The 19,929-nt window shown below is 39.9% G+C and overlaps 1 protein-coding gene across 1 annotated transcript; it reads right to left on the reverse strand.

The window, feature by feature from the left end:
* Positions 1 to 2,358: 2,358 nt before the first annotated feature.
* Positions 2,359 to 9,682, reverse strand: LOC138605133 (glutamine synthetase-like). The gene is made up of 7 exons (XM_069677233.1): positions 9,641 to 9,682; positions 8,362 to 8,536; positions 5,998 to 6,159; positions 5,754 to 5,900; positions 4,855 to 4,982; positions 4,503 to 4,702; positions 2,359 to 3,358 (listed from the first exon to the last, which is right to left on the reverse strand). The coding sequence occupies exons 2-7, from the start codon at positions 8,528 to 8,530 to the stop codon at positions 3,064 to 3,066; spliced, it is 1,101 nt and encodes a 366-aa protein (XP_069533334.1). The 5' UTR covers positions 8,531 to 8,536; positions 9,641 to 9,682; the 3' UTR covers positions 2,359 to 3,063.
* Positions 9,683 to 19,929: the final 10,247 nt, after the last annotated feature.

Genomic DNA, 19,929 nt, shown 5'->3' on the forward strand with positions numbered 1-19,929 from the left:
GACATGATAAAAATACTATCTGAGGTTCAAAACAGGAACATAGTTACATATTGATGGGCAGTGTTCACATTCTTGGTCATTAATATTTAGAGCACTATTTTTGCATTAAAACAAGAAATCTCTATACTGTTTTATATTAACAGGAAATGATACCTGAAGTGCACCAGAGAGCAGGAAATGAAACTGCACAGAGCTTAAAATCAAACAAAAATATGATTTGCTGTAAGTAGCTTGTTCGTGTCTTTTTGTACTGCAACATTTTGGGACAAAAGTGTCCATCAGCACTGCATAATATGAGGAATTTACCATGCATGCTGGCTTTTCTATCCAAAACTACAAGTGTCTCGTACTTCCCATCTCTGCTTCTACTTCCTGTCTCTGAATGCACCTCCTGTCTGTGACTGTACTTCCTGTTTAAATGTGCAGCATCAGCGGCTAGCAAAGTTATGATTTATAAAATGCATAAAAAGCTCACGGATTAGGTTAATAGGTCACTGACTGCACTCACACTTTTAATCTGTTGCATTTACCAAAATAATATGCACCAAATTTACCCCAAAACAGCGTAAAACCCACAGAGACAGACATTTTAATAATCCTGTCTCTCTCTTTCTTATCATCCCACTTGGCTTCTGGTACTCCTGATAAATGCTCTGAGACAGACGTAACCATGACGACAGACAAACACCACGGTTGCCAAGTTACTGCCTGTATCCATGGAAATCTGGTATGCAGTGGCATCTGATCTGGTCCAAAGACTGCCTCGTTTTTTATGTTTACTCATGTTTCTAAAAGCTCCCCTCAAACAGCTTGATGATGAGTCATGTTGACACTTCGTGGCTGATAGCGAGTGGATCGTATGTCAGGAAGTAACAGGATAAGATGTTAACGCCATATGTCAGGTACACTGAGCATCAGGCAGAGGTGAATCTATGCCAGTGCTGAGAGTATAATGACTAGACAAACTCATTCATGCATTTTCTACCAGCAAACATCTTAAATGTTTTTGTTTTTTTCATGATTTCAAAGGAATCCCCCTCATCCCGACTCACAGTGCTACACACATGATTCTGGTGTGCTGTGACGCTCTGACTGACCTTACACAGGTGATTGTCACTTGTGAATTTTAATTGTTTAAACGTAGTCAGAATGAGAAACACTGAGTAGAGAACTATAACAATGACTCCACCTGGTGGACAATAGCCAGAGGCAAATTCACATCTGGAACACAACTGTATGTTGTATAGATTTGTCTTGTTATTCCTAATATTAGATATATTATATTTGGTATTGTAACCTTAAGTCTGTATTATTTGCTGTTTCTGTTGCTGTGTGTATGTCCCCCCGTCTGTCGGTCTTCCTGTCTGTTTGTCAGTCTCTATCCATCACTCTCTTTCTGCTTCTCCCTGTATCCCACAGGGATACAGTTTATTTCTCTTTGCAAGTCGTAGCTCATGGTGGATTCATGTTGGGTCTCTGTTAATAATATAACAAACGGTCTGAGACCTGCTCTGTTTGCAAAGTTTCCTAAAAATTGGTTGATTTCATTGATCGTTTACAAGATGGAAATAATAACAATTTGATCAGTCAGGGGATCCCCAGAGGTACTTTAGGGCCGTAAAGTCAGTCCCCAATGTATTTCCACTATGCTACAAAATTACAGAAAGTTAATGCATTTGATGAGGTAGAGTGGGTCGCCCTCCACTAGGAAGGTCAGCAGGTCAATCCTCAGCTCCTCCAGTCTGCATGCACATACAAGTACAAGTGGACAAGAGGATGAACCCCAGGTTGCTCTCAGAGGCATAGCCTGTGGTGTGTGAATGATTTGTTTATCAGGTGCTTTGTTTGACATTACATTAGTGTGTGGATGTGCTACAGCTCCGGAAAGTAATTAATAAACCACTGCAGAAATACGGTTCTCCTATTTATCAGTTTGTGTTTGTGTAAAATGAACTTTTGTGTTATTGTACACTACATTTCTCCTACTTCCAAATAAAATATTCTCTTCAGGTCTTTTATTTGCAGAAAATGACGACTGGTTAAGAAAACCAAAAGATGCAAAAAAAAAAAAAAAAGATGATTTTTTTTTTGCAAAGATTTTTAAACAACAGAATACTAATGTTTTAATGACATGACATGTAGAGAGAGATGCAGATTTGAGGCAAATTTGAAGTGGTCTCTTATTCTTTTTTTCCAGCGCTGTAAGTGCAGTCCATTCACAAATTACTACGGGGTAAATAATGTAAAAGCAACAATAATCTCAGATGGGTTACCCTGTGACAAAATCTTGTCTGTGATCTAATTCATCGGTTTAGGGGTCAAAAAACGTTTTCCTTTACATGAAAACGGTTGAGAAATACAAAGATACACTTTTAATACAATTTGTCATGTGAACATGATGGTCCAATAAGAAGATTCATAGTTTATTTTGTTGAACACTAAAAATACCAAAAACAGAGCGTCAAAAACCTCCAGACATTGTCTATTTAATCTATCAATACTATAATAATCAAATCCGACATAATTTTTTTTTAAACATTAAAGTCTGTTTTTTGATTTGATTTATTGTGTTCCATGCCTTACCAATAAAAATATGTATCTAACCATTCATGTTTTAGAGTCAGACTTTTTCAGGTTTTATTTTATGTTGCAACATGTAAGAACAAGAAAAAAGTACAGCACCCTTTCCTCTTTATTTCACTTCAATCAAAGTAACACATGTCATACATGTTTTAAGAAACTATGATTTACACTTGAATGCTTCATAATTTGTGTGTAGGCTCGGGAAAAAAACAAAAAAAGTTCATTTTGATTCTGCTTTACAAAATTGTCTATCAATATTCTATTTCTAAGGAGAGTTGGAGAAGTAGCTTTCTGTGCACATGGAAATAAACTAAGTAATAAAGAATCAGCAATAAATATTAAGTCTGTCTGTCTTCATTTCTTTATCTTGCAGGGATGCATTTTTCAAGTCTTCAAATCAGGCAAACTCTGAGGCTGATTTTCTCAATACTAGCTTATTCTCCAGAGCTCTTCCCCGAGGCCTGGGCCTACTTTCTGCTCTTACTCGTCTTCATCAATCAGGCATGTGCTGCTGATGGCCCGGGTCACAGAATAAGGGTCGCAGTTTGCAGCAGGGCGGCGGTCCTCGAAGTAGCCCTTCTTCTCTTGGCCCACCTGGCGAGGGATGCGGATGCTGGCGCCTCGGTTGGCCACTCCGGCAGAGAAGTCTTCGATGCTGGAGGTTTCATGATGACCTGTGAGACGTCTCATGTTGTCCAGCCCTCCACGTGGGTCATACACTTTGATGTGCTCGGCATGTTTTTTGCTCAGTTTTGCGATGGCCTTCTCGATGTACCTATCAGCAGAAATGTAAAGATGTTACAGTGACTATCATGTAAGACAGCTGTGGACATTTGCATCAATGAGTGACTGAATAGCCTAATGATAAGAGAGAATATTTGTACTATCATAGCTGCTAATAATAACTCATATTTTTCTGTATATATAAACTTGCGATGCAAACCCCAAACAAAGAAATATTAGCCTTGTCAGGATTTCACATTTCATTCCTGTAAATAAAACCTTACATATTCCACTCGCAGTAACAATTTTTGTCAACTGGGGGCATCAGAAACAAGCTGTAAACTTGAATTAAGCAACATGAGCATTTATTTTAAGTCATTATTTTGGCCACCTGGTGAATGTTAATCGAATATTGTTTTGCCTTTTAGCTCAGTTTTTGGTCTCCACCATCTCCTGAGTGAAAAGTCTTTCACCTTAGCTGCAAAATGCTTCACCATCTTAACAAGCTAGTTTGCCTGTATGCTTTATGGTGGTGGAAAATAGCTCAAAGGAGCAATTTGCCCCTGGAAAAAGCCAGTCAAAGCTGGTGTTCTCTGTAACCGATTGAAGCAATCATATTTGAAATTGGCGCCATAGCTGTGGAGGAAGTTGTACAAACCGCTCGTGGTTTCACCCATTGTACATTCCTACAGCACCCAGCGTGCATTGCGCCCCTCCCTCTGAAAGGAACGGCCCAGCGAGAGACGCTGGAGTGAAATACTACCGTTCACCAGTCACGGAGGCTCAGAGCGGTAAAGAAGTGTAGTTTAGCAAGCTCCCTGGCCTCCGCCAAATGACACATTATAAGTAGTCTGGCGGAGGTTTTCCGGGGCCCATTGGAGAAGCGGATAGCGTCCTCCAAAGGCACAGAGCGAAAGAGCATTTTGTTTCTACCATAATGGCATTAGCTCCCCATGATAGCATGATAGGACTGAAGTTGAAAATCCCTTTAAGCTGTGGGTTTATGTTTTTTTTTACCAAAAATAACAGAATGTTGTAATTAATAAATATACTTATATGAGCGATACAACTAAATGAACCTTTGTTGTAAAGCTAGAGACATTTCCAAGGTGTGTGTATAAATGTAAAATCTGTCACTATAAAATGTTAATCTGGCAGTGGATAAATCACTGTTTTTACAGGACAAGTTTACTCACTGCAGTCCATTTTCTTCCCTCATCAGCTTGGTGCTGACATTCGTGTGGCAACCAGCACCATTCCAGTTGCCCTTCATTGGTTTAGGGTCCAGTGTTGCAACAACTCCAAAATCTTCACACACGCGATGCAGCAGGAAGCGTGCCATCCACAAATGGTCGCCCATGTCAATGCCCTCACAGGGACCCACCTGGAACTCCCACTAAAGTTAGAAGAAGCATAAAACAGGAAGTGAGTAAATTATGAAGGAGAATTGTAAACAAAAAAGTAAAAGAACAATAATACAAGTTGAATGCATAGCTGTGCTGGTGTATAAGTATTTTCCAATCCATGGTGCATTAGTGTGACACTTGCCTGGGAGGGCATCACTTCAGCATTGGTGCCGCAGATTTTGACACCTGCATAGAGGCAGGCCTTGTAGTGACTCTCCACAATGTCCCTTCCATAGGCATTATCTGCCCCGACCCCACAGTAGTAAGGTCCTAAATGTGGATGACAAGATGGAAAATGTGTTAGGACAAAATGAATACAAACATGCAGCCATAAAACAGAAATGATTTATTGAATGATGATAAAAAATGTCATATGATAAAAATACTTTCAGTATATTAAAACATGTATTGTATTTTTTTGTATTGCCATGTGGTGGGAAAAATATGGATTGACCAGAGTAACTGATTTTCTGACTTTGTCTTTTTTCCAAGAAAAGTCTGATAAGTAATTTTCTATTTGTAAGAAAAGCTTGCCGGGTTGCCAGGTTGTGAGAAATCCTTTATGTATGAGCAAGATCATGAGCTGAAGAGTATCCATATCAAAATATATTCACCTAAAAATATGAATATGTACAATAGCAGATTTGATTGCTTAGAATTCTTTATCAAAGAATTACTAACGTTAACATACTAATGTAGACTGCAGGGGTTTATTAGAAAAGAGGTTAACAGTTGTAAATGGGAGTAGACCAGTAATTAAAGGTCCTTACATTTCAATAAACCATAAAAATGGTAATAAAACATTGATTTAAAAGTGTTATTCTGGTTGCTCTGCCTGTATTGATCATGTAACAATTTTCTAACTATCTTGTAAGAAAGTGGTTGTTTCTGTAAATAAATGTTTGTCCTCTATCACTAAAAATGTTGCTTCCAACTGCTAATTCTCTATAATGTATACCTTATACAGAAGTAACATTTAAAAAAGTAAGAAAAAATGTAAAAGTAAAAAAAAAAAGGTAGACAAAGTGACTGCTGCTTCACCTTGGGGTCCTGGGAATCCATTCTGTGGCCAGCTGAAAGGATGTCCGTCTATTCCTACTAGTGTGTACTCCTGCTCCATGCCGAACCAGATGCAGTGCTCTTTAATCTGCTCCATCACTTTGCTGCAGCTTGCTCGATGGTTTGTTTCTAGACAGTAAAGAAAAAAAACATTAAGCTGGTTTGTCCTCACCTTCCTGTTTGGGATTATAACAATAAAACATCGACAGAAATATGATAAATGTACCTGCAGGTAAGCGGTTGTATTTGAGGACCTCACAGAAGACCAGTTTGTTGGGGTCGAGGGTGAATGGATCCCTGAACATGCAGACTGGGATGAGGTACATGTCACTGTTGGAGCCTTCGGCCTGGTAGGTGCTGGAGCCATCAAAGTTCCACTCAGAAACATCTGACAAGATAAATTTACCCAAAATATTATCTGCAAACTATATCATATAAATCTCTTCGGTGTAGAGTAAAACTCTGAGACTGTTTTAGTTTCAGCAGCACCAGGTCAGATTCCTACTTCCTAGAAAAACAAAAAAGGGGGGGGGAAACGCAGACATGGAGCAACATTAGCATTTATTTGGAGTTGTGTCTCCACCTGATAAAAGTAAATCAAATATTTATGCTCACTTTTGGCTCTTTTTAGGTGTAAGTCCTTAGAATAATACCTATCTCTTAAGGAGCTAAGGCTACTAATGTGCATGCTGTTTTTTTGGGCTGGTGACATACAGTAGGTGAGTTGGAGCTTTTTAAAAAGTGTGCCACACTACTTCTTGGCCAAGCGTACTATCTTCCTGAGCCAAGAAATATTCTGGCACATAACCTGCCATAAAACCATGTGTCAGTTTTAGTATGTGTCTGGTTTTGAACAGAAGAAACAAATGAGTTTGGTGAATTATCGAGCCGCAGAGGTGCTAGTGGGTGAATTTTGTTATTGATGTACCGTATAACTTCACTGTATGATGCATCGGATTCTGAGTGAATTGAAACTTCAAATACATTGAAAAATGACAATGTCAAGCTGAGATTTCAGATGTACACAATACATTTATTTTCTCATTCATTTATTAAATTGAATTGAATTGAATCTTTGTCTAAACTGTTTCATCTGAAGCAGGTGAATGTTTTCTGTCAGTACTTACATAGAGTGCACATCATATCCTGATTAGGTAACATTATTAGATAACATTATTGTATGGGTATATCACTCATAGCATCAGACTGTTTTTTTAAAACTTATCTGACTGACAGTTCTCTTGTGGAGATTAGTATATGATTCCTTGTCAATCTTTTTTGGTGTCCCGCAGGGCTCTTTACTGGGGCTCTTGCTATTCCCTTTATACTTACTGCCCCTAGGAGAGATCTTATAGATCTGATATCACATATAACTTATTTGGAGATGACTCCACTTCCCATGCCTAGTGAGGCTTTTAAGTTATTTAACTTCAGTGTCATTATTCAGAACTGGAGGATTTACAGCTCGATGCTGATCGGATGGAAGATTAGGTTGTTGTTTCAGAGAAGGTTGACCCCATGATTATGCAAAGTGTTTGGCCTCTGTTCTCTGCAGAACATTCAAACCTGCATACTTTCGGGATAATATCGGAATCTTTGTTGTTGAAGTCGATGTTGGGCTGCAAGCCAGATCTTGTTTTTCCTGCTTAAGAAATATAAGTAAAACGAAATCTGTTGTCTCACCAGCTGAAGTACACATGGTAATACATGCCCTTACCTACTTGAGCAATATTATTCAAACAGGTCAGACAGAGAGTTTCACATTAACGTTGTACTCAGATCTCTATAGTGCCTCACTGTTACCTATAGAATCCAAAATTGTCTTCCCTAATCACAGAGTATAGCAGGGTAAGCCTTCTACATTATCTGTCTGAACTACACCCACTCATCAACTCAACCACCTTAGGTCACATACAGTAAATTACCTATAAGTCCCACACTCCTTCTTTAACACACGCTATGATCAGGCTGCTTGCACCCTAAGGGTCAACTGACTGAATTTTTTGAAGAAAGTAAACCAGTTTTGCTCAACCTGTTTGCCAAATTTGCTGGTCAACATTGTCTGTATGTATTGAGTATATTCACTGTGTTTTTTGAGTTTCTTGAGTCTCTTTAGTTTAACCCTTTTAACACATTAAACATGTGGCTTGGTTGGTCATTCTTGTATGTTGCATTATTATAAAGCACTTTATGACCTACGTCTGTGAAAAGGGCTGTACAAATAGTTTTACTTATTCACTTGATTAAACTTGGCCAGGGTTCTGAACCGCAACAAATATTTGTTCTGCTAAGCCTGCTTTTTACTAAGGTTGCACCCGGATGCTCTTGCACACTGTGTACAATGTAGATGTGCAACCCTCCCTTTCCTGGAGTCTCTCCCTGACAAGAAAGCTTTAAAGTTAAAAGTTAAACCCATTGACACTAATTGTTGTTGTTTTTCCTCCTTCAATTGACATGAACATGCCACAAAAAACCTGTCAAATGCTTTGATTATTCTGTAATTCTGTAATAAAAAAAGAAGGTGAAAAATTGCTGCTGCTTCTGCTATTCATCCCAAAAAGTGTCAAGTCAGAAAAAAGTCTGCTTTTACCATCTATGCTGCTTGGCTCCTGGTCCAGGGTACGGGTCTTGTTTCGCAGACCCTCTCCGGTGCCGTCGATCCAGATGTAGGTGACCTGGCATTTCCCTCCCTGAGGCAGGCTCATGTACTGTTGGCGCACAGCCTTGTTGAGGTGGGAGCTGAACGACACCGATGCCATGCTCACCTGTAATCAGACGGGTATAATTAGTAATACAAACCCAGAGGGATCATGGTTTTATAACATAATGCCAGCCCTGTTGTTCATGTCCGATATTTAATCATTCAGTCATCCAACTTCTTTAGAGGGAAATATTGTCAACTTCCCATTCTTTCTTTTCCTTTTTCCTGGAGTTAGTCTCTTTAGTTTCACCCAACGTGAATGAAAATATCGAACCTGGATTTACAAGGTTTTCTCAAGGAAGCATAAACAAAGTCTGCTGCGCAGCCTCTTTAGCTACGTACAGCACTTAACTCTCACGTTTTCGTACAGGAGCAACTCAGCACATGTGATGTTTGTTTGGGCTAGAAACCTGCAGGGCCTGAAACACATATACTGTGAATTCTTCAGCCACAGGCACAAGCGGTCAGAAATACAAAAGCACTAAACACAGCAGCAGCTGATGTTGTTATGCATGTGCTGATTTCTTTATGAAGCACAATTATTATAAACATAGAGAGAACAGTTTGTGACACGTCTGTCCCTCACCATCTTTACTTTTACACTCTTAATTTTAAAAAAAATCTGTGAATCATTTTAACTTATGTGCTCCTCATGAATGATGGTTTTATTATTAGGTTTATTAACATTAACATTTGTAAAACTTTGATAACAGATCCAGTGGAGAAAGAACATATGTCTTTTCTTTCTTATTTTAGGCTTTATTTAAGGTTTATACAAAGTATTCACAGCAAAATTATCTTCATTTTTTCATCCGTCTTATCTTGTACTTTAACCCACAACCACTTTTTTAAACTGACATTTGAACTATAAATTAAAAACACAATATTGTTTAAAAGCCCTTCAACAAAAAGACACCTAACATTTAAAAATCAAACTTATGCATTTTAGAAAGATCTGGCACAGCAGACTCCAGGCAGCTTGAGATGTCTGCTAATTAAACAATGAGCTGGTAAGTTGTTCAACTACTTGCATCAGACACTGCATCACTTTTCATATTAAAATGATTAAAAATATAGTTTTCATTAAAGTTATTTGAGTTGTATTCAGCAGATTACAAATGATTAAACAACAAAATAAATAAATATAATACTCATAGACTTGACTTACTGTTTCACAGCTGACTTCAGGAGTAGTCAAGTGTCTGTAGGACAGCTCGGTGTGTGACGAGTCGAAACCTGTTTGTGCCTTTTAACAGGTATGCAAATGATCAGCTGATGACACAGACTCACCTGTCCAGTACGCAATGTGACGTTTCAAAGGCGTGCTGTAACTGCATGTTTGTTTAGATGTGTGTTTAATTTTGTTTCCGTTTCAGACAGCAAGACTGTTTTATTTAATAAACGTAGATCATTTCATGCATCAGCAGAAACCGTCTTACTCCTCCCATGTAAAGAAAACACAACTCAAGCAGCAAACACATTACGTCCGTGTTTTGTGAGAACACACAGAAGATTTTAAGTCACCTTCTCGGTCAAAATCAACCCAATCTTTCCTCCATAGATTAAAACAGACCAATAAAAACAAATAGCCTCAGGTATAGCTTAGTATGCTATCTAAAGTCCCAAGAGAAATAGCAACGAACACCCACCTGTGCCAGAGGAGCCATCTGCTGATAGTGTCTGAGTGCTGTTTGCTGAGCTGAGAGTCTCGCAGCTCAGTGAACACAATTAGAGACAAAGCTGCTCAGACGTTCACTTTCCGTCAGGTTAGCTGTCCTCAGATCAGGCAGGAGGGCAGAAATGTATCAACTCGTACAGAAAAAGGGCCGGTCACATGGGAAACTGTGATGGTGGGTTTAAATGTGTGATGTGCACACAGACACAAGCTAGCTAGGCTGCTTAAAGGGCCATAAAAAGGGCCTCCAGGGGCCCCCGCAAAACCTACTGACAGTGTGGTTTTATCCTACAAATTTTTTCAAGAACTGACTGAACTGAAAATGTCTTTGTTTCAAATGGACAAGAGTGCCTTTTTTCGAATTGTGATAAAAGGGTTTTGTTAAGGCTTTATGAAACAACAAGGTTAGCCATTTCTCTGTCTTCTTTTCATGATTGCTGAAGTTCATATTTTATAATCCTTGCCATTATTTTCTTGATGTATTTTGAGCTATAACAGTGACATGGCTCTCGGCACTGCCTTGTCAATGCACAGTCTCAATGCACTGTGAATGGAATGTGATCAAACCCGAGTTAACACCTGTACAACTTTCTGGCGTCAGTGTCAACAGCATCATCCCCTTCTGACCTTTGACCATGAATAACACTGAGCACTCCTCGCATCAGACGTCAGCTAACCTGAAAACAATCTAAAGAAGTATGCAATGGTTGAAAGAAATGCAACCAAATGCAGTCTTCTTGTCTAAAGAGGCATCAGGAGACAAGATGCTTAAACGCTTTATGAGTGACAACACTGTCCAAAAGGATTCTTCACATTTCTTTTCCAAAGACAAAAATCACAAGCAGCGCCCAGTTAGTGACGCGTTTTCCATCACTCAGCAGTGGTTGGTCTGCCAGAGAGGGTAGGCGGAGCTAAGTGGCTACTTTTCTGGTCTCTGCAAGTGTTGCAAGTAAACAGTAATCTACTATGGCTGAACAAACAAAGAAAAGATAGATGACTACAGATACAACTTCAAAAATAGGTGAAAATCAAAGAACAAATTTGACGCTCGGATGAAGGCAAACAGTCTAAAAAGGAAAGCGACCGTCAGCCAAGAAAAAGGACGCCAAAGAGAATGAAAGAGATTTTCGAGATTATAACTTTAAATGGCCAAATCTTTCAGTTGAATTAAACAATGTCTCTTCAGATATCTCTATTTGTCACAACTAAATGTGATGAGAAGCCAACTTACCTGGTATGTGTCATATACCTGCAAATAATGTTATTTATAAATGTCATATTATCAATGTTTTCTTGATTACTAAAATCAAAAATACATCAGAATGCATGGAGGATCATAATAATCCTTTAAAATTTCTGAATGTATGTGTGACCCATTACCCACAAAAATAGCAAAAACAGCATACCTGCTGTTTGTTATCAGTGCATCCAATTGAACAGGTACTTTGTGTCGTTGTCAACACTATGTGCACATGCTTTACAGATTCTTTTGCCATGTTTTATGTTGATGTAAAATCAGTGCTCTCAGTAAATGTTGAAATCAAAGCAATACATTTCTCAGTGCTATTCTGAATAAGAAAGTTCTTCTGCTTGTGGAGCTGGTATTGCCACAACTAGATCCCGCTTTTCTGAACAACTATAATCCCATCTCCAAACTTCTATTCCTAACTCTGGTTCAAAAACAGTTTATTTATTTTTATGACCTCAAATGATTTCTTTGAAAAATGTAAACCATGCTTAAGACTGGTCCACAGCACAGACTTCACCCCTCTTAGTAACCAATGGCCCTGGCCTATGAATTTGATCTCACTGCTGCCTTTGCTGTGTTCATTGTTCCATTTTGAATGTGAGGCTTAAAAAAATGGTTGACATCTCTGGCACTGTGTTAGACTGTTTTTAACTCAAACTCATAGTAGGACTACTGATTGTAGATCTCACAGAATCTTTGCTTTGTGGAGTACCACAGGGGTCTGTCCTTGGTCCCCTGCTTTTTTCCATCTACATGTTACCTCTAGGACACATAATCCACAAGCATAATATTAGGTTCCATGTTCTTTCACTCAGACGACACACCGCTTTATTTCTCTTTTGATTCAAACAGTAACAATAAATTATTCATTCTAAAGGTATGCCTGAATAAAGTTAAATACTGTCCGTCAATGGCTGCCAGTGGCCAATGGTTTTCCATTATCATAGGCCAACACCCTATGGGTGATCACATCTCAACACACCTTGGTTCCCTCTCCACCGATATCGCCTCTAGCTGCAGAAATCTTGGTATCACTTTTGAGCTATTCTTGATTTCGATGAGTCAGTTAAAATAATAGCTGAGTCTTTTGTCAGCCAGTTACGGAGAATTTCTAGTTTAAAAAGGATTAGTTATTTCGTTCTCTGAAGAACCCCAGGCTGCGATTTAACTGCTGAGCTTAACAGAAGCCCCTGAAGATGGATTTCTAACAGTTGAAGCTAGACAGGCTTTCAGTTCAGAGGGTTCAGCGCATGTTTGTTTAGAACATGGGAGATGGAGGAGATGAGTTGAGACTGAACCTCAAATTAAATCAAGTGATAACAAGTGATAGCCACCTCCGTCTTTCCCGCCTTTAAAAAAAAAAACTTTTTCTGATGCCTGTAAAATCCTTTTATCATTTAATCTTTAAGTCAATCAGAGTAAACAACAAACCTGTTGTGCAACATTCCAATTATAACTTGGACTGCCACCCTTAAACGGAAACAAAGATAGTTCACAAGACACAGTCTCTTACATAATGCAGCACGGCAGACGCATTAAAAGGGATTGTTTCCTTGTACTCATTAAACAAATAAATATCACTTATAAAGGGCATGTAGTTTTAGATTTACGAGCTCTCAAACATCACCATAATACAATCAAGAATGCTGCAGCACGATTACTCACTAGTTCAAAAAGATGGCCTCGCATAAACCCTGGCTTTAGATACCTTCACTGGACTCCAGCTACAGATCAGATCTAGTTTTAGTTCCTTTCTTACTTATAAAGCATTGCACTGTCAGGCTCCTGCATATGTGGCCGAACTACTCCAACTTTACCCATCTACTTGCTCCTTTAGGCAAGTAGGTCAAATATGCAGAAATTTGCCGTCTGTCCAACACACCTACCTCAGGCTGGGGTAGACGGTAGGTCAGTTTGTGAGAACTTGGCTTGGGAACTGGAGGGTGGCTGGTTCAAATCCTGGTGCGGCCCAAGCATGGAAGTGGGGCTGGTAGCGAAAGAGGTGCCAGTTTGTTTCCTGGGTTCCATCGAGGTGTCCTTGAGCAAGGCACTGAATCCCCCACTGCTTGGGGCACATGTCCATGTGCAGGCCCCTCGCTCTGACATCTCTCCTTTAATCCATGTCTTGTTAGTGCATGTCTGTATTTCGGGCCTTTGTGTGTATAGCATTTTGTAAAAAAAGAGTTAAAAGCTTGAATTTCCCCTCTGGGATTAATAAAGTATACCTTTTCAAATACATGCTGAATAAGCTTTTAGGCCACAACACCAAAACCATGCTGCTCTGCCTGCAGGATGCAGGCCCTCTGGCTGTGTGGATTGTTTAAAAAATCAGTTAAAAAAATATCTGTATGAGCTGTGTATGCACTTTTTTTGTGGTTGAACCACTTCACTCTTACTCATCGTCTCAGCCCCTTAGGTCACAGCCTATATGCAAAGTTTGTTTCAAAGCACGAGACAACCTCAAGCAAAATACGTTTTTTTAGTTCTTTGTTGAGTTGACTTTTTTTTTTTTATGACTACATGTAAACCTTTTTAAAGAGTCCAGGAAGCTATTTTATCTTTACATTTTTAATGCTAAATTTGCTATCTGTCCTAAGGACCTGCATGTGCACATGTGGTGATTGAGCTATTGACGCCATAGTAACTTGTCTATGGCACGCTATGCCTGCAAGCTAACAGTCAGCTGACTCTGTGGAGTCTCTCAAATACCAGATTAAGACATGTCTGTTCAGTCAGGAGTTTGGGTAACCTTTTACCTGCTTATATCTACAGTTTGTATTGTGTATTATTATTGGTGCAATTGTGTGTTTTTGTGTCTTCAGTTTTGCACTTTTTTTATTGTGTGACTTGGGTGGCCACCTCATCCAAATGTTTATATTTAGATTCATTTCAATATATGTCCCAGCTTAAAAGCCATTTTCAACCCATGGAAATATTTGTAACTTTAAAACTTTATACTATTTCTGTGTTTCATGTAATGCACCAAAACACCAAGACAAATTCCTCACAGATGTAAACATTCTTGTCAATAAACCCCAATTTTGATTGTTTAGACATTTGCTAAGAAATCAACACCAACATTGGGCTGTGGGGTGGTGCAGTGGTTAGTGCTGTCACCTCACAGCTAGTAGGTTCCTAGTTCGAATCCTGGTTTTGGATAAAGAGGGCCTTTCTGTGTGGAGTCCCTGTGCATGTGTGGGTTCCCTCCTGGTACTAAAGCTTCCTCCTGTCAGGTTCATTGGTGACTCTAAATTTCCCGTGAGTGTGAAAGGTTGTAACACCTGGCTTTTTTGCTCAGTGGGAAAGGCTACAATCGGCATTCAGACCGGGTCAAATGACTCTGAAGTAGACCCGGGTAATTATCGCCTCGGCTCCCATCGGCATTGATGGGAACACAAAACCCGTGTCGACATGCTCAGCTCCGCCCCCTTTCCGGCGCGATGCTATGCTCCGTCGACAGCTTCTGCAACTCCTTGTCATCTCAGCGACAAATTCTGCCTGTCTCCGTCCAAGCAGCGCTCAAACATCGTTCCAAATTTGATACACAGACTGAATGAGTAAGAGATACAATAAAGACATAACATCTTCACTGTTTACTAACCCTGCTTCCGTCGCGTTTGGGACGTCAGAGGGTGATGCAGCAGAATACAGACCAAAAGCAGGATACTCCACTGGCAATGGGAGAGGAGACAATCGGCATCTATAAGCGGGTCTTCTTGGGTCTGAAAAACCCGTGTCAACGCGCTAATTTCAGTGGGAAAGGAGCCCTTTGATTGACTGGCTATCAGTCCAGGTGTACCCCGACTTTTGCCCAATGACAGCTGGGATAGGCTCCAGACCCCCGCGACCCTGAAGAGGATAAGCGGTATAGATAATGGAGGGTTAACACCAGCATTGAGTGTGTTTTATTGCAGTGAAATCATTTATTTTACAACCCCCTCCAAAAAGCTCTGATTGGTTCTGTTGTTGTTCCACCGGTCCAGCTGGGGAGGCAGCCGTCAATGAGCACAGATTTGAATGGCGGACAACATCTGAGATGTGGGCGGCGATTTGGAGGTCTGTAACCAGGCTGCTGACACGACTGCGCTGATATCTCTAATGAAGTAAAACCCATTTATAATGAAACCTGAGCCACCCCTCTCTTCCATAATGCTTATTGAATCCCAAGACATCTCACTGTATTATATAAAGGTTTATTTTTTGGCGTCTTAGCCTTTATTTGACAGCCGACTGTTCTGAGAGACAGAGAACAACACGAGAAACCGGTCAGAGGTCCCTGACATTAAACAAAGTATGAACAAAGTAATTACATGGTGCGTCTTTGACAAACACAAACCAGGCAGGGTCCCTCTGATATCACATTAAATCATCAGTCACTTCAAACAAAAGCAAAGGCAGCAAAACCAAACAGAAGATAATAAGATAAAAAGAGACTCAGATTCTGATCTGATGAAGGCCAGTCGTGAAGATCACCAGATCGACATGAAATACTTTAGAAATGTGATGGGAAATGCTGCATTTGTTTCCTTGTTTTTTATCTTTTCATCTTTTCATTTGGAAATGTATGACTTCCTGTCAGAAGTCGAAGATGTTACAGTAATAACCACAGTCATAAACGGTTTAAATGCCTAAATGTGCTGTAAATATTAAAGGCAAGTTGAACTCAGTCAGCAGACAACAGGCTCTGGGAAATTAAACCCAAGTTATTCTTCAAGTGTCCATCTCTTCTCCCTCTGTCAGGCTTTTCTAACGATGCGTCCGCTCTTCCTCAGGTCCCTCCCTCCTCTGTCCGTCGCTATAGACAGGCTGCTCGCCCTCCAGGCTCCCTGACACACCTGGGCACTGAGGAGGAGGTACAGGTGATTACAACAGGAACAACAGGAACAACACAACCTTAATAATTGCAGTAGGAGTGGATGCTCCATTATGTAACTTTAGTTCAACAGGATAATTAAATTGTGTCATTTTCCTTGCGATAAACACCTGACGCCCAGTGGGTGAACACCAGTTATAAATACAAAAATGATCTTATGTCACAGGTGACTCATGTAGGCTAGAACACTAGATCAAATTAAAACCTGTTTATAAAATGTCACGTGGATGATGAAGGAATGTCTCAAACTGACACTGTGCCAAGGAAACAAATAACTTCTTTCCAGTTTCCCCGAGGCCGTCCTTTTTACTGTACAGCCAAAGAACGTATGCGGAAAGCTTCTGTCAGACTCACTGTTCAAACCCTGTCCAAATAGTGCCTGGCTGTTTTTCATTGTTTGATTTTAGAGTTGTGAATCCAAAAATTAGCTGATGTTTTGGCAAAAGCTTGTGCTCATGTTCTTCCTGTTTTAACACAACACCTTCAAGTTGAAGTGGAACTGGACAAACAGCATGCCGGGTCCCACCTGAATGAGTGGACGTCACTATTATAAAGTTTCTGAGGAACACACACCTAACAAATCATGAATGTTCTGGCAACAGCAACAACGTGTGTTGAGGAAATATTTACATGTTACCCACGAAGGTTTGGAACGTTTTGTTTTCTTTAAAAATCTGCAACCAGAAACCAATGAAACTGTATATTCAATATATACTGACACAGGAAAAGCAGGCTAAACAACAGATGCTAAAGCAGCAAATGTCATTTAAGTGGCTAAATAATGCTTTTTTGTTATTAGTCTTTCCTTTTGATTAGCTGTTGCCTGATTACTTGGGCACCATCCTTGATCACAAACTCACCTTTGATGCTATCTGCAAAAAGGCCAATCGGAGGCTGCTCCTCTTGAGAAAGTTGAGGGATTGTAATGTTGACAGATCGCTTTTAAAAATATCTTATTTATCTTTTATTGAGTCCATTTTGCTATGAGCAGCATCATTAACAAAAACAGGCTGGGAAATATTGTTAAACTTTGCCAAAAGAATGTCGGCTTTAACTTTAATGATTTGGTTATGTTTATCAAGTTCGAGCCACCAAGAAGGCAAAGGCCATCCTGGAAGGCAGAGTTTAGACTTAGAGGAGGTTCACTTACACTCGGAGGGCCAAATCCAACAGATATATTGGGTCATTTGTTCCATCAGCAGTTGGGTTTTTAACTGTTGCCATTGCACATATACCAAGGACTGTTGGTTTTGTGTCTATCATGATGACATCCATGGGAGTATGTATTACATATGTATGTATTTATGTCTCCTGCTCTTGTATTTATGTTGTTTAGGATGTGTATTGCTTGTGTGTGCTACTGTTGTAAGCCAAATTGCCCCTTGGGGACAAAAAAGATTTTCCAATCCAACTTACACTATAACAACTGGGCAAGTTCTATCAAAGCATAAAAGCAGGAAAATCTAAATAATAAGTGAACACTGACTTATATTTTGTCACTGAGTTGGTCAGGTCAAGAATAAAGAACCAACCGTGCTCGTTTGTCTTATTTTGGTAAAGCTGTTTAACAAACATGAACACTTTTAATGCTGACTTATTAGAGAAATGTGTTTTATTATGTTTCATGAGTTCTTGATTTGTATTAATTTCTATCATTTGTTTTGATTTCTCAGCAAAGTAGGGCATAAAAGTCCATCATGCTTTGCACTGGTATCTGATGAAAACTGAATCTAAGTGACTTGGTCTCTGTTTTTCTTTATGGTTTAGCTAATATTACCTATCAGCTCCAACATTTACCAAAACATTGTGGTGTATTATCTACATGAACACACAAAGACTCACACAGACACACAAACACACACCTGGAGCGCAGCAGGGGTCCAGCAGCTCGTTTGCGGGGCTTGGCGCTCTGTCTCCTGTGCTGCATCCAGCCGCTGACCAGCTCGTGCGCGATCATCACGTACAGCAGGAAGATAAGCACAGCGGGATCCATTCAGCCGCACGCGCCGCTGGATGAGACCCGGCTGCTGCAGATAAAAAAAAGGTCCAGATGTAACTGAACAGCACCGGGATGCAGATGGCGCGTGCTGGCGTTCTTCTGCAGAGTGAGTGATGATCAATGATGATGAGGAGGAGGAGGAGGAGAGGGTCCTCGTGTCCAAGTTAACTTAAGGCACTTAAGTCGCGAGACAGACACGGTTGTTGCTGTCGGCGCTCGCGCACCACCCATGTCAACACACCGTCCAAAAAAATCTTCAGTTCACCCAGGAGAAACGGTGATTTTCTCTCTGTGTCACCGAAACAGCTGAGAGTCGCGGTGACAACAGCACAGAGGGGACATCGGAGGATGTTGCCGTAGAGACGCGACCGTTGCTAAGGATGATGTCGTCATCCTCTCTCCCTAAAGATGAACGAGGCATTGACCGGATCAGCGACGTGAAGGCAGCCACCAATCAATGCAAGCATAATAGCTTTAAGCTGCAATACTCTGACACAGGGTGCGACCACTGACAATTGTCATTATCAGTTCACTTTTTTTATCATTAAACAGTCAGTCAAAGAACATATATTCACACTAGAGCGAGGCCCACATCGCACTAGCAGACACAAAGTAATAGCCTATTATGACATAGAAAAGCAAGACGATCTTTTCTGGATGTAACCCTATAATATTTGATTATTTTTTGTCTGTTGTTTCATAAATTAAATTTCTATGCTAATTTTGAGGAAAAACATTTTGATTTTTGCATTAAGTAAAACTGTGACTGGCATTGTAACATTATTATTAAGATTATCAGGACAAATATTTAATTGAACTACCACAGCTCAGTGACCTTTTCATGATTTCATTGTTTTTCTCTACGTTAAAAAAAACAACTATTTTCATTCCCCTTGGACTAATTTACTCTCAAATAAAAAAAAGCAATGACACTAGTATTTAATGCTCAACTTTATTTCATTCATCATCAGAGCTTAATTTGTTTCAAAGTAGAGTACCCTCCATAAAGTACACGTCTGTTCTACAGTCTTTTTCCAAACAGCAGCGTTACGTGTCGACTCCCTCTGTTATCTCCTCATTTCTGTTTTAGATCATTCTGTTCTTTCTACTTTCTCTTCCAAGAGCACTCCACGGCTTTCTATAAAGATGGGGGACTTGTGAGACACAGATTAGAGGAGATATTGTGTTATTTAGTCCTTAGAGTCGAGCTCTACTCCCATAATGCAACTTCATAGTGTATTTTTGTAGAACTCACATCTTTCAAACTCTTTGTCCACAGATCAGACTTTCTGTTGTTCATTTTAAGCCGACAAGTTAGGCTCAGAAAACTACGACTAAGATGTAAAATAGGACGGGTGCCCCTTAGCCATAAAGAAAGAAGCCCAAACTGCTGAGTTCTCATTAAACTACACAAACATGATTCTGTGCTGCACATAACCTGAACCTATTGGAACTTTCTTACAGGTCCAAAAAGGATCCTTAATCTCTATGCTACCTTCTAGTAATTCATGGTCCCATCTTTATCAAAAGAACTTATTCCATCCTTGATTTCAAAGACTTTCCCTTTCTCATGGCGTTCTGTCCATCCACAGGCAGAGAGCTGCCACCCTGGAGAGCTCCACCAGATGTGAGACAGCTGCACCAACCAGGCCTTTAACAGT

The sequence above is a fragment of the Semicossyphus pulcher genome, unplaced genomic scaffold (assembly GCF_022749685.1).
Source record: "Semicossyphus pulcher isolate SPU_LCO1_2020_fin unplaced genomic scaffold, fSemPul1.0.p SCAF_28, whole genome shotgun sequence".
Lineage (NCBI taxonomy): Eukaryota > Metazoa > Chordata > Actinopteri > Labriformes > Labridae > Semicossyphus > Semicossyphus pulcher.

Excerpts from the sequence above, each read along its gene's own strand:
- LOC138605133 (XM_069677233.1), bottom strand. The coding sequence starts at position 8,530 with ATGGCATCGGTGTCGTTCAGCTCCCACCTCAACAAGGCTGTGCGCCAA. Across the intron at positions 4,983-5,753 it reads TGGATTCCCAGGACCCCAAG|GACCTTACTACTGTGGGGTC; the intron begins GTGAAGCAGCAG and ends ATCCACATTTAG. Across the intron at positions 4,703-4,854 it reads CTGAAGTGATGCCCTCCCAG|TGGGAGTTCCAGGTGGGTCC; the intron begins GCAAGTGTCACA and ends TTCTAACTTTAG.